This window comes from Anser brachyrhynchus (genome assembly GCF_964034855.1).
Source record: "Anser brachyrhynchus genome assembly, chromosome: 1".
Lineage (NCBI taxonomy): Eukaryota > Metazoa > Chordata > Aves > Anseriformes > Anatidae > Anser > Anser brachyrhynchus.
Window position 1 is genome coordinate 63,411,234 of NC_137694.1, and position 14,591 is coordinate 63,425,824.

General features: G+C 40.8%; 1 protein-coding gene across 1 annotated transcript in view; it reads left to right on the forward strand.

The window, feature by feature from the left end:
- The first annotated feature begins 1,721 nt into the window (after positions 1-1,721).
- PKP2 (plakophilin 2) overlaps positions 1,722-14,591 on the forward strand; it is a 44,698-nt gene continuing 31,828 nt past the window's right edge. The window contains exons 1-3 of the mRNA XM_080552077.1: positions 1,722-2,072; positions 9,697-9,809; positions 12,426-13,120. Coding sequence (XP_080408203.1) covers positions 1,859-2,072; positions 9,697-9,809; positions 12,426-13,120 — 1,022 coding nt within the window. The 5' untranslated portion in view covers positions 1,722-1,858. The remainder of the gene's footprint in view (positions 2,073-9,696; positions 9,810-12,425; positions 13,121-14,591) is intronic.

Consider the following 14,591-nt stretch of genomic DNA (forward strand, 5'->3'; position numbering starts at 1 on the left):
TTTTTTATCCTTCCACTTCTCTGTTACATTTTCAGCCTGCCCGTCATAGTTATGCCACATAGCTCCAGCTTCCTCCTCTTCACAAATCCCTGTTCTTCTTTCCCACCTGGTACCCCACAGCTTATCGCCAGCCTTTCTGCTTCCATGCATAACCATTCCGTGTTCATTATGAAGGAGCGTGTCGCTCCATCTCTCTTAACCAGTGAAACTATTTTTGCATATCATATGCAGCCATTAATATGACCTCTCCTGCGATAAGGCGCATGAGAACAAAAGGGGATGACGTGAGCCAGACCGAGTGACAGGACAGGACAGAACTGCCTCCTCCTCTTAAAGAAAAATGGGAGGGAGACAAAGAGTAAATCAAAGGCAAAAGGATTGTGCTGCTGCAATGTGTGTCAGCAAGCAGAACTCCTACACACGGAGCTAGTTCCTCCCCCACTCCTCAGTCTTCAGAGAATAAGCAGGAAACTGCTCCTACATTACGATGTACCCTAAAACAAGGATCATCCCACTCCCAGCCACCCTGTGCCCTCACCACTATGTCTGAAGTACTGGTTAAAAAAATAAAAGCCACACCCAGCTCATTTTGAGTGCCAGTGGCCCTCAGAAATATAGCAACAAATGAAGTTAAAAGCTATATTAACCTTTCATTTGCTTTTAAGAAATATCAGACTTTAAGAAAGATCAGATTTTCCATGAAAATGCCTGCATTCAGTTTGTTGGTGTTTTTGTTTGTTTTGTTGTTTTTGTTCGTTTTTTAAATTGAGAAACCCTGGCTCATCTATTTATTTTTCTAAATGGAGTGTGCAAGTCTACACTTTCCTATCCAGAAGACTTTGCATGGTCCCTTTTCCAACCACCTCTCAAACCAACCCGATCCCAGGGCTCGTTTATACAGTAACTCCACGTCGTGTCCGAGACAGTGGGGGAGCTTGAGCCTCCATCCTGCTCCCCTTCACTGAGCCCTATTTCAGCAAGTAAGAAGCCACTTAGGACAGTAAACACCAGCACAGATGTTTGCAGAACAGCCTGTCGGGCGTTTTGGTTGTTGTTTGGTTTGGTTTTGTTTGTTCTTCCCCGGTCTTTAGTTGCGAAATTCCCTTGCCACCTTTTTACAATGGCACTGAGAGAAGACGGCTTCAGTTCACCCCTCTGCAAATCCTCTGGGCAGCCTGGAAACGTGGGAGAGCAGCAAAACTCCTCCGCCAGCAGCCCTGCGTCTACTCCCAACACGGCCCCGCCCGAAAGTTTTTATCTTTACAGCGCGGGCCCGCTGTATGTAAAGCAGTTTCGTATCTTAGTGTAAGACGTAGAAGTGCCTAAACCAGCCAGCGTAATGCCAAATAACTACAGTGCAAGGCGTGTGAGGGGTGTACGTGTTTACAACAGCGTTCACGTCCAGCGGCTTCCCTCCGGGAGCCCCCTCTGGCCCCTGCGGGGCAGCCGGGGCTGAGGCCGGGGCCGGGGCCTGAGCTGACGCCGGGACCGGGCGGCGGCTGCCTGGGGCGGCGTGGCAGTGACCGCGCCCCGCCGCCTAGGGCCGGGCCGGGCCGCCGCGTCCTTGTCCCCGTCAGGGAAGAAAGAAGGCGGGAGGGGAGGGGAGGGGACGAGCGGGGCCGGGAGGGGAGAGGCGGTGGCGGAGGCACGGGAGGAGGCGGCCCGGCCCCGGCGGCGGGCGGGGAGGCGGTGGGGGCGCGGGCCGTGCCTGGCACCTGCGCGGCGGGCGGGGCAGGCCCCGGGGCCGTGCTGAGCGCGGGGCGCGGCCGGCCCCTGCCGTCCGTCGGCGGCCGAGCGGCGGCGGAGCAACAGGTTAGCGGAGCCCAGCGGCGCCCAGCCCGCCCGCCCGCCCGAGCTCATGGCCGGCCGCGGCCCCGGCGGCGAGCAGGGCTACATCCGCACCGTGCTGGGCCAGCAGATCCTGGGGGAGCTGGACAGCTCCAGCCTGGCGCTGCCCTCCGAGGCCGGGCTCAAGCTGTCGGGCGGCCGAGGCGGGGAGGAGAAGGCGCTGCGGATCCAGCGGCAGGTCCAGCAGACGCTGGCCAGGAGGAGCCGAGGCTCGCTGCACAACGGTGAGTGCCCGAGCCCCGCGCCCTGCCTGGCCCCCGGGGGTCTGGGGAGCCGGGTCGGGTCGGGTCGGGTCGCTGCGAGCAGCCGGTACCGCTGCGGGACTCGCGACATGCGCGGCTCTGTCGCGACTCTTGGTGCTTTTGGCCCGGGTGAGGAGTTTGTGCCTCCCCAGCGCTGCAGCTGCTTGCCCTGCACGGCTGCCCGAGGGATGGGTGGATGGGTGGATGGATGGATGGATGGATGGATGGATGGATGGATGGATGGATGGATGAGTGGAGACTGGGTCCTCCGACCGTAACAACCGTCTCTTGCGCTTGCTTAACTCCGTCTCTGCCCACTGGCCCTGTCTGCGAAATGAAATGGGAAGAAACGTTGGAAATGGTTTTCCTTGTTTCACCTCGAAGTGAACTAAAGGGAGGTTTGGCAAAATAACTCTAGGAAAGGCGTGGATGGGAAACGTTGGGCAGCAATGCTACCAGAGGGGAATTTACGCTGCTCTTGGACGTGCACGGTGCAAATGGAAGTCGCCACACGGTCAGGCACATCCAGGATCTGCAGCATCAGGCCCCAGCAGGGTGACTTCGTCAGCGCTCAGGGTTTCAGGCCAGCTGCCCGCGGGGTGTAGTCTTAACTGCTAATAGGCAAGAAAATCATTGTTTATACAGTAAACTTAAAAAAATGTAATCTTGTTTTTACATACAAAGATATGGCAGACTTACAAGTTATATGCCCTGTTGCTACCGGTGTCATTATAGAAGCCGTCACCTTTCATTTGCAAAAAGCTATGAGCAAAGGGGCTTCAAATTTATGACTATACTTCACTCACCTATCTTGTCAGGCAGAAGAATGTTTCCTCGTACTTCTGGCTTCCATCTAAAATACACCTCATGGCTGAAAAAGTGATGAAGAACATGAAAAACTGAAAAAGTTGGGGGTTGGAACTAGGTGATCTTTAAGGTCCCTTCCAACCGAGCCGTTCTATGAAAAAGAGTACAATGCAGGTGCGGACATATTCTGAAAAATTAGGCACACATATCACGTAAACGGGCATACATGGCTGTGTGATGTGGAGCTACGTGTGCAAGTCCTTAACTTGGCAGCTCTCATTTAAATACGGTTTCTAAACAGTTCTTGGAGTAACCATTCCTTTTTCTGTCAGTAGAGAAGAGCAGCCTGGAAAAGACTTTCTAAAGCAATTGTTAACAAATGAAATGGTGTCATGAACCTGAGATCATGTCTCTAAACTGTAATAAAACTATGAAGACAAAGTTCCCATCTTTCTAGCTTGTCTTAGCTTCTCTTCAGTACATTAACAGACCTGACAGATTTAAGGGTAGTTGTCATGGTGTGCCTTGTTTTTTCTAAAGGTCAAGTATTTGAATACTTTGCATTTCTGAGAGCCAAACTCTCAGGCTTCTAGATGAGGAGTGGCAAATGTCATGTCCGTTAGATGTATTGTTCGTGCATAACATGAACTTCTCTTCTTTAAGACATATTCTGGTGCCCAACTTACCATGCATTTTTTAGTCCCACTGCAAAGCTCAGAAAAAAAATAAATGGAACTAAAATGTATTCCATATATTCCATGCATTTATACATGCATATCTGTATATTAAAAATATATGCATATAGCTATCCATCTATGTATATATATCTGAAATATTTGTATATCAAATGTCTATAATGTATTTAACATGCTAACTTTCCTGAAAAAAATAAATGTATATGTGTGTGTTTATGTCCCACTGTGCTTTTTTTTCATAGAAGACTTGCACAAAGATTGAGTAGGCTTTAAAAAACATTTTAGTTTTTATATGTGAGCTACATCTTAAAATTATACACTATTTTATATACCAAAAAAATACCCACTTGACTAAGCCATAACAGTTTTCTAGATAAATTCAGCAAAGGTTTCGTGTTGTTTGAAGTTGCAAGGAAGATAATACAGAGATTTAAAAGGGGTAAAAGCAGGTCCCTGTGCTATAACTGTCCTATCTGTAGGAGTATTTCAGACCCTGTTCAGCAAGGTACTTAGCACATACCTAACCAGAGTATTCACATACATGTCTAAAATTAGTTGGGCACATAACCACTGGGTATGGAAAATCAGTGTTAGTAGAAGCCTTACCCAGCATTGTTTGCACGCACCCGTTCTCCACTAACTGTAGTGGAGGCTTTTAAGCTGCAAGAAGTACCCCACCAGGCAGCATTTCTCCTTAAAGTTTTAGACCAAAGGTGCCTGCTTAGCCTTCAACATTACTTTTAAATAGAAAAATGAATGGAAAAAAGTTTGTTTGTTTGTTTGTTTTACCTCCTATCTTCGTATTGTTCCCCAGTTTATGCCCTTCCCCTTTTTAGGGTGTCTTTCCTTTTTGTTTTTTTATGACAGATATTCAGGTCATCATCGGATTCGAGGGTTCTTTCAGCTGCTAAATGATTAAAATTACAATCTGCCTCAACTCTTTTTGAAGACATTGTAAAGCATTGTTTATAGTTTTTCAAGCATCAGTTTAACAACAGCTATAACTTTTTCAGTTCATCAGTTTCTGAACCTTTGGAAATTAAACAGGGCTGCCCTGCCCTGAAAATTTTTGAACTAAAGTAGCCACATAAAATTTCTGAATGCTATTTAAAGATGGAAATGGAATGATAGATAGTTCAGCCTTATCAAAGAAAAATGGCATTCAGAGCGATATACATTAATGACTAGTGTTCTTCGTCTCACATGGTGCAACAATATTGATTTTTCCTTGTATACTTCAGTATATGATTCCACTTCTCTCTGATCTTGTTTGGCTTGGATTTTGATTTACTTTTAACTTCATCTATGATATTCATGTTTCTCTAGTGTAATTGCTGGACCAAAGTCTTTCTTCATGTACATCCTTACCAGGTCTGCTGTAAAAGATGAGGGCAGAATTTAGTAATATATCACACAAAACCAAATGGACCAATGGTCTATGTAGAGTTGCTTTCTCTAACACAGGGTGTTATAATCACAGAATATTTACAAAAAACAAATTTAAAGATTAAAGATTTTTTTTAAGATTAAAACTTTCATGGTTTCCAAATCAGCACCATTAAATGATTACAATCAGAGTCTTACTTTTTTCTTTATATTTCTTCACTTCTAAAATTCTTAATAGTAATTTTCTTAAACTTGCTTTTAGGAATTTGTAGGAGTTTTTTGTCCTCAGCTTTCTATTTTGCAGAAATCTTATCAAGTTTCGTAGTGATTTTATATCTTCATGGAAAAAAGAAATACAAAAAAGATGGGGTGGTGACTTCTGCTTTTTGTTGGCTTCATTAAATACCTCACCTCTGCTTTCTGAGCCAGAAGAAAAAAATAATAATTTGAGTATTTGTGTAAATGTACTGACCAGTGCAAAGTAAATGCTGGAATGTCCTTTGGGACCAGTCATGCTCTGGTAGTGTGATGAAGGGGCATGATCAAAAAGAAGGCTCTTTCATCTCTAGATGAGGTGATTCAGTGAAGTTTTTGATATTCCATTCCTAAATGGCACCAGCCCAGTCCATTGTGAGTGGTGAGGTATACAGAGGGATTAAAAGATGACAAACCAGGAATACTTATGAGTTTCTGTTGGGGATATAACCACCCACTTACCCTGAGCAGGAATGGAAAATACATACTCAGCAGGCAGGCACTCAGCATGCATGAAAATATCATAGTCTGTAGTAGACTTCTGTGTACAGGGTACAGCAACATTAATTCCTGCTGTGGGAGGTTTAAAGCCAAAATTTTGGCTTTCACGGTAACCATTCAGGTACAAAAATGCTGAAAAAGATACACGGCTGAGAGGTAACAATGCACATGATTTGAGAGGAATCTGATACACCTACCTCCTTAATAGAGGATAATTGTCTTTTTCATGTCTCATATATCGTGGAGATGTCACTTGTCATGGTTATTTTCAAAGGCCAAGCACATAAGAGATTGATTTGTCTGCAGCTATAGCCAGCAATCGCTAGGGAGGAACTTTCAAGGCCTTTAGAAACATTGGGTTTATCACACCTAAGAGGGCTTGAGAAGAACCACCACAAGGCTGGCTGGATTTTTTTTTTTCTCAATCATCTATTCAGTTTCCTTCCTGATAGTGTAATTATTATGTCAGGTCTCAAAATTTTGACATAGCTGTTGAGATATTAGGTGATTTTTGTACAGCTTTTATTTTAGGCTTGAGGAATAGTGAAGAGGTGTAGTGTTCCTCCTCCACTGTCCACGTCCAAAGAGCCAGCATTCCTGATCTTCAGTTCAGACTGACAGGACAAAGGGGAGACTGTGATAACAGGTTGTATTCAGTTGTCCACACATGGGTGGCTGTTGCTCTTTGAGAAGCCTGAGTTTTCCAAAATATTCATGTTGGTTGACAGATGTGACACAGGGCCTGTAGGAAATCCATCCTTTCTTTGACTGGCTGCTGGAAACCAAGTGTGGTATCCAATGGACCCCTATGGATGAGTAACTGCATTCATATTTTCTGAAGAGAGAGTTTCAGTGAGATTTAAAACACTATTTCTCACAGTTAGAAAATATTAATTCTAACAGTAAATGTTAGACATAATACTTTAAATATAAAGACATATTTATAGACATAATACTTTAAATATATACAAATATTATTTTCTCTTCTCCTAACCAGTGCACTGATATATAAGAACTACCTAATGATTTTTGAATACATATAAAACTGAGCAAATCTGAGAGGTGAAAAATGTGTAGGTTTTTGTAGCATGTTGAAAACCTACCTGGAGGAAGCCTCACTGACAGAGGCAAGTTTTGATCAGATCACCCATCCTGCTTCTCATAACTAACAGAAAGGACCAGCATTTTAGTTACCACTTTTATCACACTGGCTTTTGGCACAAGTAAAGGGCCCATCTTGCAACCTACAGTTTATGCCTACCTAATAAATCTTCAGGTAAAACGCTGACAAAAAAAAAATAAATACTGGTACGGTAAGAGAAAGCAAGAGATACAAAAATGCAAAGTGAAATTCCGTAAGCTAACATATACAGTTTATCTCTGAAAGAGAAAAATGTTTTGTTTACTGATGGATAGTTTCACAGGGAGACTGAGGGTTAAAAACAGATGACTGCTTAAAGCCACTGTTCAGCCAGAGATAAATGAGTGTTGCAATTTCTGAGTATGTTTTGCTATTACAAACAGGGCAACTGTTAGATGTGTAGTTTACGCTAGACTGCTTCATGGCCTTATTATTTTTATTTTATCCTGATTATTTTGTTTAGTAAAGACACGGAGTTCAGAGTTAACGAAAACATGCCAAAATTACTTACTCAAGGGTTCTTTATGTTCTAAGGAGATAATTTCTCGCTAAGTAGACTAGACAAAAATACTAAGTATAGAGAAACAATCATCTGTGAGTATGTACTTAAACATTAATTATATAAAAGTACTTTGATAGGTAGCAAAGAATAAAGCTAATCTTTAAAAAGCAGGCATAGACAATAGGCTAAGATGTGGTCTTACTGGGCACCTGAGGTTATACATTGGAATTATATCACAGAAATGAGAGACTTAGATGAATTTTCAGATTTTGGATGTCAGTGTATATTGGCAGGAAAATATTTGCAGTATGAAAAAAACCAGTCTTCTGTTACTGCTTTGTCATGTACTTGGGTAACCTTTGGGCTGTGACAACCTTGTAATGTGTCATGAAGGAATTACTACAATCCAAATCATGAGTTAGACCAGGCTGCATCATTCTACTCTCATTGACGCCAAGCTAGCATGAATGTGTCTTAACAAATCACCTAATGCATGTTCAAATCTGTCTTGCATAGTCAAAGTACAAGAATTGGGATGATTAAATAAGTAAAAGTAACTGGAAAGTATGAATAAATTGGACTTCAAATTATTGCACTCAACTTTTATATTACACACAAATTTGGACTTATCCAGGTAGGTCTGTGCTAGTGGGAATCATTCACAAATTATTGCTGTTACATGAGTCTCTTGTTTCTTTTCATCCTTGTCGAGCCTTTACGAACTACATGCACTAAGGTGTGAAAGACACGAGTACAGAAGTTCCTAGGGATACCCACATGCAGCTGATGTCGCCAGGAGTTGAACTGCACAAACTGAAAACCTCAGCTCTTTGGAACAGATGCTAGGTGCTTTCAAAAATCCCATCAGGCTTTAGCCTGCATGTTTTTAGCACCTGAATTCCCTTCTGCATATGACTCCTAATATTTTTAGAAGTGAAGACTTCATCAGTTTGACCAAGTTAATGTTTTGCTTCTGCCATTTCCTGTATTCTTTCTCAGACAATATCAGCTATTTTGAAAATTCATGGCCAACTTCTTTATTAACTGGTATTATGTGTTCAGCCTCAACATCTGCAACCAACAGTGGCCCCATTTTTGACAGATTTGAGGAATATCTTGCCTTCTGCTTTTGATTTCTGTGTCACCTCTTCAAACCTGTGTTTTTTATATTCCTGTATGCAGATTCTCATAGCAACTTGCGAATCTCATGAACAGCCATTTTGGCTGTATCTGTTACAAAGCTTGACTTATTTTTTGTTAGTAGAAGGACTTTTCTTTCAAAATTCATTGTACCAGTGAAAGAGAAACAGCCTGAGGCTTTTGGTTCTCTTTCTTTTTTTTCTGTGCTTGTGTTTTCTTTTTGGTTTTTTTTGTTTGTTTGTTTGTTTCTTTATTTTTAATTTAAAGGATAGTGAGGTCCTAATAAAAGAAGTAATCACCAGGCACTGTTCCATTTTCAAAGCTAGGTTGTGGAAAGAAACTATCAAAGTAGATATGCTGTGGATCTTCTACCTTGTTTGGCAGATTAGTGAACCTTATAGGTACAGATTTGAAGTGTAATTAAACACCAATACTTTTTCAGCATTGTACACCACGTGCCTCCACAAGCCAAAGATTGTGTTTGTGGACTCAGGTTCTTTGGGTGAAGCACTAAGAAGATTAGTGAAGCATTATTTGTTCCAATATATTATCATTAAACTAGTGTGTAAGGGAGAAGAAACATCAGCAGTTGAGGTACACAGCTATGAAGTAAATAGTCTATGTTGAGTGTGTGGTATTTCTTTAGTGACAGTGAAAATTACATCTCTAGGGTTTAACTAGGCAGTAACAGAGGCATACACTTAAGCCCAGTTTGCTCAGTTGCAATCTACAGTTGCAGTATTTTAACTAGTTTGTGTACTGGGTGTGTTAGAGTCAGACTCTTAGGTAAACCATACGTACACGTTCAAAGCGGTCACAATGAAAAATAAGTTCTTGGTAGCACTTAATTATCTGTCATTATCTGGGATATTTAAAATATCAGCTTGTTGTGTTTAAATATCTTCCATGAAATAGCTGTGTGAACAATAAGACTTCTAAAAGTTAAATATGTCTTAAGTAAAATAAATGAGAATTATCTGAGGCCTGTGCCCTCAGAAATCTTTTTTAGCCATATTTTGAATGCTATGCACTGAATGAAAACATCTTTCCATCTTTCCCCTCTCTGATTTTCAGCTAGTATATCTTATCAGCAGTGTATGAGTCATTTCCCTAGTGCCCAAAACCATCCTTTATAGTAATATTATGTTTTGTTAAAATCTCACTAATTTTTATTTATAGGCAGTTTACACCGTGCTTCCAGTGTTCCGGAACATGTTTATAACATGGGGATTACTGAAAATGATTTTGCATCAAGATCTCAGTATGGTGTCTCTTACTACCAGTCAGACCAGGTGAGGAAAATGAATGGGAATAAGTGCATTACCAAATGCATAGTTTTGAAACCACAGATAACAGTATGTAGATGATATTTCAAGGTTTATTTGTTCACTTTTTGACGCCTGATTTCTTGAAAAAGAGGTTTTCATGATTGAGATCCATTAATGTTTTTCTCTCCTTCTGGTGACTTCTGAGCCCAGTGGCTAAACTCAACGTAGTATGACAGATGGGCTTTTTGCAGTCGTATTGGTTTTGTGAGAATTGGCATGCGGGTAGAAAATGAAAAATCGTATTAAATGCCATTTAGGCAGAGGCTGTTGCAAGTCAGACCTTTATCCATCCCAGCAGCCAGCAGGTCAGTCAGCACATACTTAGCCCAAAGTAGCCAGAGGCCATGCTGGCATGTACCCAGATAAACATTTAGAGGTTGCTGGAGGGAGTTCAGCAGTCCTGCAGGGTAAAGAATGACAGGGGTTGGACCTGGGAATATGGTGAAAGAGGTTAGGGAATTAAGCATCCAAAACCACAGGAAAACAGATTGCACTAATTTCACAATGACAGGTAGAGTGTTCCTTATCATTTTAAATAATCCTGCTGTAATCTGTTTTAGCATTACAAGAATGTGAGTCTTTGTAATACAATAGTATTTCTAAGCTAATTACAGCTTCACTTTTTATTTTGACCCACTTCACTTGGGTTCATGGCCTAAATGCTAAGATAAATAGCTGATTTTCTTCAGGGTTCATGACTCAGCTCATAACTACTATGAACCAGTTATTATATGGTTGAGGGAGCAACCATATAATTTGGTAATCAACGCATAGCTCAATTAACATATAGCTTGGAAATCACACAGTAGCAGTGCTGCTGCATGATCAACATCAGTAAACAAATCAGTTCAGCTTGGGAATAGGAATATTTGTTTTATAAATAGTTTAGGGGGCAAATTCTTTCTTAATTTCAGATGACACAAGAATGGCATATTTTCATGGAGTGAAATAACCTGGCAGCTGGCAAATTAATTAATCAGCTCTGGCACTCTATGGCAAAAGTTAGAACCATTTACTTGACTACATTTGTCCTCCTATTCTTTGTTCTCACCTGTCACCCAGTCCCTAGCATTTGATGTGAATCTGTTCTTTTTAGAAGAGAGCAAAACGAGGAAAACTAGATGTGACATAGGAACAACAAGAAAATAGTACAACTTTCCTGACAGGAGAAGAAAAAAAAAAAAAAAAGGAAATAGGACATACTGTCCTCCCATGCTGCCATAAAAGTCAGAAAAAGCCACAAGGTCTAGTATTTCACAAAAGCATTCTTTTCTTTACCACCAGACAAGAGATAAAGAAAAGATATCCTTGCATAACTCCTGTAGAATAAACAGATAGCCCCAATGATCTTAGTCTCAGCCTAATAGATTCAGCAACCTTTGCTCCTTTTGTGAGTCAGTTATCACCCTCAATAATTCCTCAACAGTTAAAGAAAGGGATTTCAGTCACTATCTGCTAAGCCCTATCTCTTCAATGAATAACATCAGTGTAACTTCACTGTTTACCTTTAAAAATGTCTGTAATATTACAATACTTTAATACAACATGAAAATATGTGGGACTTAGGTTTATGGCTGGATGCTACTGTGCTCACTACTACTACTACTACTAATAATAATAATAATAATAATAATAATAATAATAATAATAATTGGCCATCGCTCCTCTATGTAAAGCAGATAGTCTCCCAAGTTGATTTAGTTCTGGAAAGTGTTGAATATGATCCAGTTTAGAACATAACAGTTCAACAAAAAGGTAGAAAAATAGGAGAGAACCCAAACAACATCCGTACAGTAAAAAGTTTTGAAGACACATCCTACAAAGAAAGGTTGAAGGAAGTGGATTTATTGAGATTAGAAAAGAGAAAACTGGAAAACAAGAATATGATCGATTACTGTCCTTGCCCACTGGGGACAGGAAAATAAAAATAATCTTAAATTGTAGTTGTAGATTAAGGGAAACCATTGAGAAGGTGAAATGGTTATTTTGATTTCCTTGCAATGTTATGGAATCTCATTCATTTTCAGTATGAAGTTAAGCAAACAGGAAAGAGAATATGTCTCTTTACTAGATCCTCCCACAGTGTGAACAGGAGAACAAAATAACCTCTCAATGTCCTGTCAAGATGAACATCATAACAATATACAAGTGTTTTAGTATATTTTAATATCTGACTGACTGATTATCTTCTGTTGGGCAGCCTTGAGTTTAATTTCAATAATTGATGTGAGTGTTAATCCTCAAGGACTTTCAAGCTGAAACTAAAATCTCTGTTTACAAATACTGCTCACTATCAGGTATAATTGACTTGTGCACCTATTTTGAGGTAGTGACAGAAGACTAGTTCCTTAGACTTTGTCTCCTAAAGTTTAGATCGTACTTGTTCTTACCTTTGTTAGGCAGATACAAAGAAGTATTGCAGAATCCCATTTAATAACCAGTTTTGGTGATGTTCACATTTTATTTTCTTATTCTCTTAGCAGACCTTATAGTTTTTATCTTTACATTACTGGTTTGATTTCTTTGGTATTAATCCTAAATGCCGTGATCTGACTTTTTTTTTTTATGCACCCTTAACAGGTGGCCTCACCATCCTCTTATACAAATGGCTGGGGGACAAGAGTTACTTACAAGACAATGGAAGAGAGAGGTCAAAGACAACCCCTGAAGAGATTAGAGGTTTCACCCCAGCGGGGTCCTGAAAGATTGTCATATGTGTCCAATGATTTTCACTATGACAGACGGTTTTCAACTGGATTCTCTCCAAGGCATGGAGATAATAGGAGACCCACCGGGACTGTCCCACCAAGATATGCTCGGTCTGAGATTGTTGGTTACACTCTTCGTGATTCAGTGAACAGGGGACGCTCTTTTAAAAGACACCCCCAGATGGTGGCTGTTAATGACACCATCCCTGATGGTGTCCCCCTTAGCCCTTCTGCACTTCTGTACCATCAAGCAGGCAACAGTCGCAGTATGACCAACCTTTTAGAGAAAGAGAACTACCTGACATCAGGTAGTGCGATGGGACAAGTAAGATCACCAACTGCTTCCCATTTTGGGTCTCAGAACAGGCAATCTTTTAGGTCCAGCTGGCACCAAACTACTTTCAGAAACACACAGACCAGGAGGGATGCTTCCCAGCCAGCTTCAGTAACCGGTGTTGCTGCAGAAACAGATGGGAAGAGGATGTCATTGACAGCTGCTATGGCAGCAGCAGGGAGAAATGGTTTCCTGCAGAACGAACAAGTCACCATCAATGGATCTCAGCTAGGGTAAGCATAAAGCAGGACCTATCTAGGTTATGGGGTATCACAGCTGAAAGGAACGTATTTGTTTAAGAATGGAAAGTAAACTATACAGCCAACATAGTGTGAAAATTCACTTCCAGTGCAGCAAAGGAAAGAGAGAAAAAATGCACGTGTATGCACATCCTGCAGGGTCCACACCTCTTGCTCATGTTCGGGACCACCTTTTTCCAACAGTTGATCATATGTTTAAGGAGACACAAAGTAAATGCTGAGCAATTTACAACTTAAATGATGTTACACAGTAATGGCAAATTTTTTGCTTGTAAGAAACCAAATGATTTTATCACTGCTTCTCACTAGAGTACATTAAAAATATGCCAATGCATATTTTGCAATTCGGCTTTTGGCAGATTGACAACCTTCAGTTGAAACTTTCATGGTTCCAAGGAAACTTTTTTGTTTTGACAAACTTCATTAAAACATAAGCAGAAATTTCTTCCTTAGAACATTCATCCTTAGAACAAATATAAATTGCTCTGAATTTCAGGACCCCAAAGCCTCTCGTGAACAAGGGAACCATATTTTGAGGTTTTGTTAGCCCCAGTGGTAGGGGCTCCAGCAGATTCCTTAGTGTGTTTCTGAGCCACAGACAGCTATTTTGATATTCGATCACGTGTAGAAGCAATTTTGGTTCTTCTGCAGGTGCAGTCATTGGCATCTAGTTGTCTGCCTGCACAGATGTCAACCAAAGTGTTTTTCACACCTTCAGATGTAAACATCTATCTTCAGTCATTGTGCAGGTGGCTTGCTTGGGAAAGTGCTGAACTCCAGGTGAAAGATTTGTAACCTATTGGAAATCTCTTTGGCAGTGTAACTCCTTAAGTGACAGTTTTTCAGTTCAGCTTTTGCTGGAAGTTACAAAAGAAAATGATTGGAAGTACTATGAAAGCTTCTAAAGTTCCTTTTGCAAATGTCAACACATTTCATTTATCTCAGTACTTCTGACCATTTAATTTACTTGCACATATCTTTAGATTTTCAAATAAACTAGGTTCTACTTTGGATTCATAGCTAGATTTTTTTGAGGGGGGAGCAAGGAGCTCATTGGTCTACCCAAAGTTTTAAAAAGTTTCTTTAAAATATAACAGCTGGTGAAAATTGACATGTGAGATAATTCCCCAAGAGATTTGGACCACTAGATTCTTAAATGATGAGGAAGGGACTATAGTTATTTTAGCTGACTGAAATCAGTATTTGTTACATTTGCTTATATAATTGTTCATGATATCCACATAGATTATTACTCTTTTCTGATGTCTAAAATACATATTTAGTAAGTCCCCTTGTAATTCTCATCACTGGAAGGGCTTGATGTAGAAGTCCTATTTTGGTTACAGTACATTCCGGTTCATCCACATCTCACTACTGCACAATTGAATGTCGAATTAAGTGTTTAAAACATAATAAACCAAATTTTGCTTTGGCGTACACACAG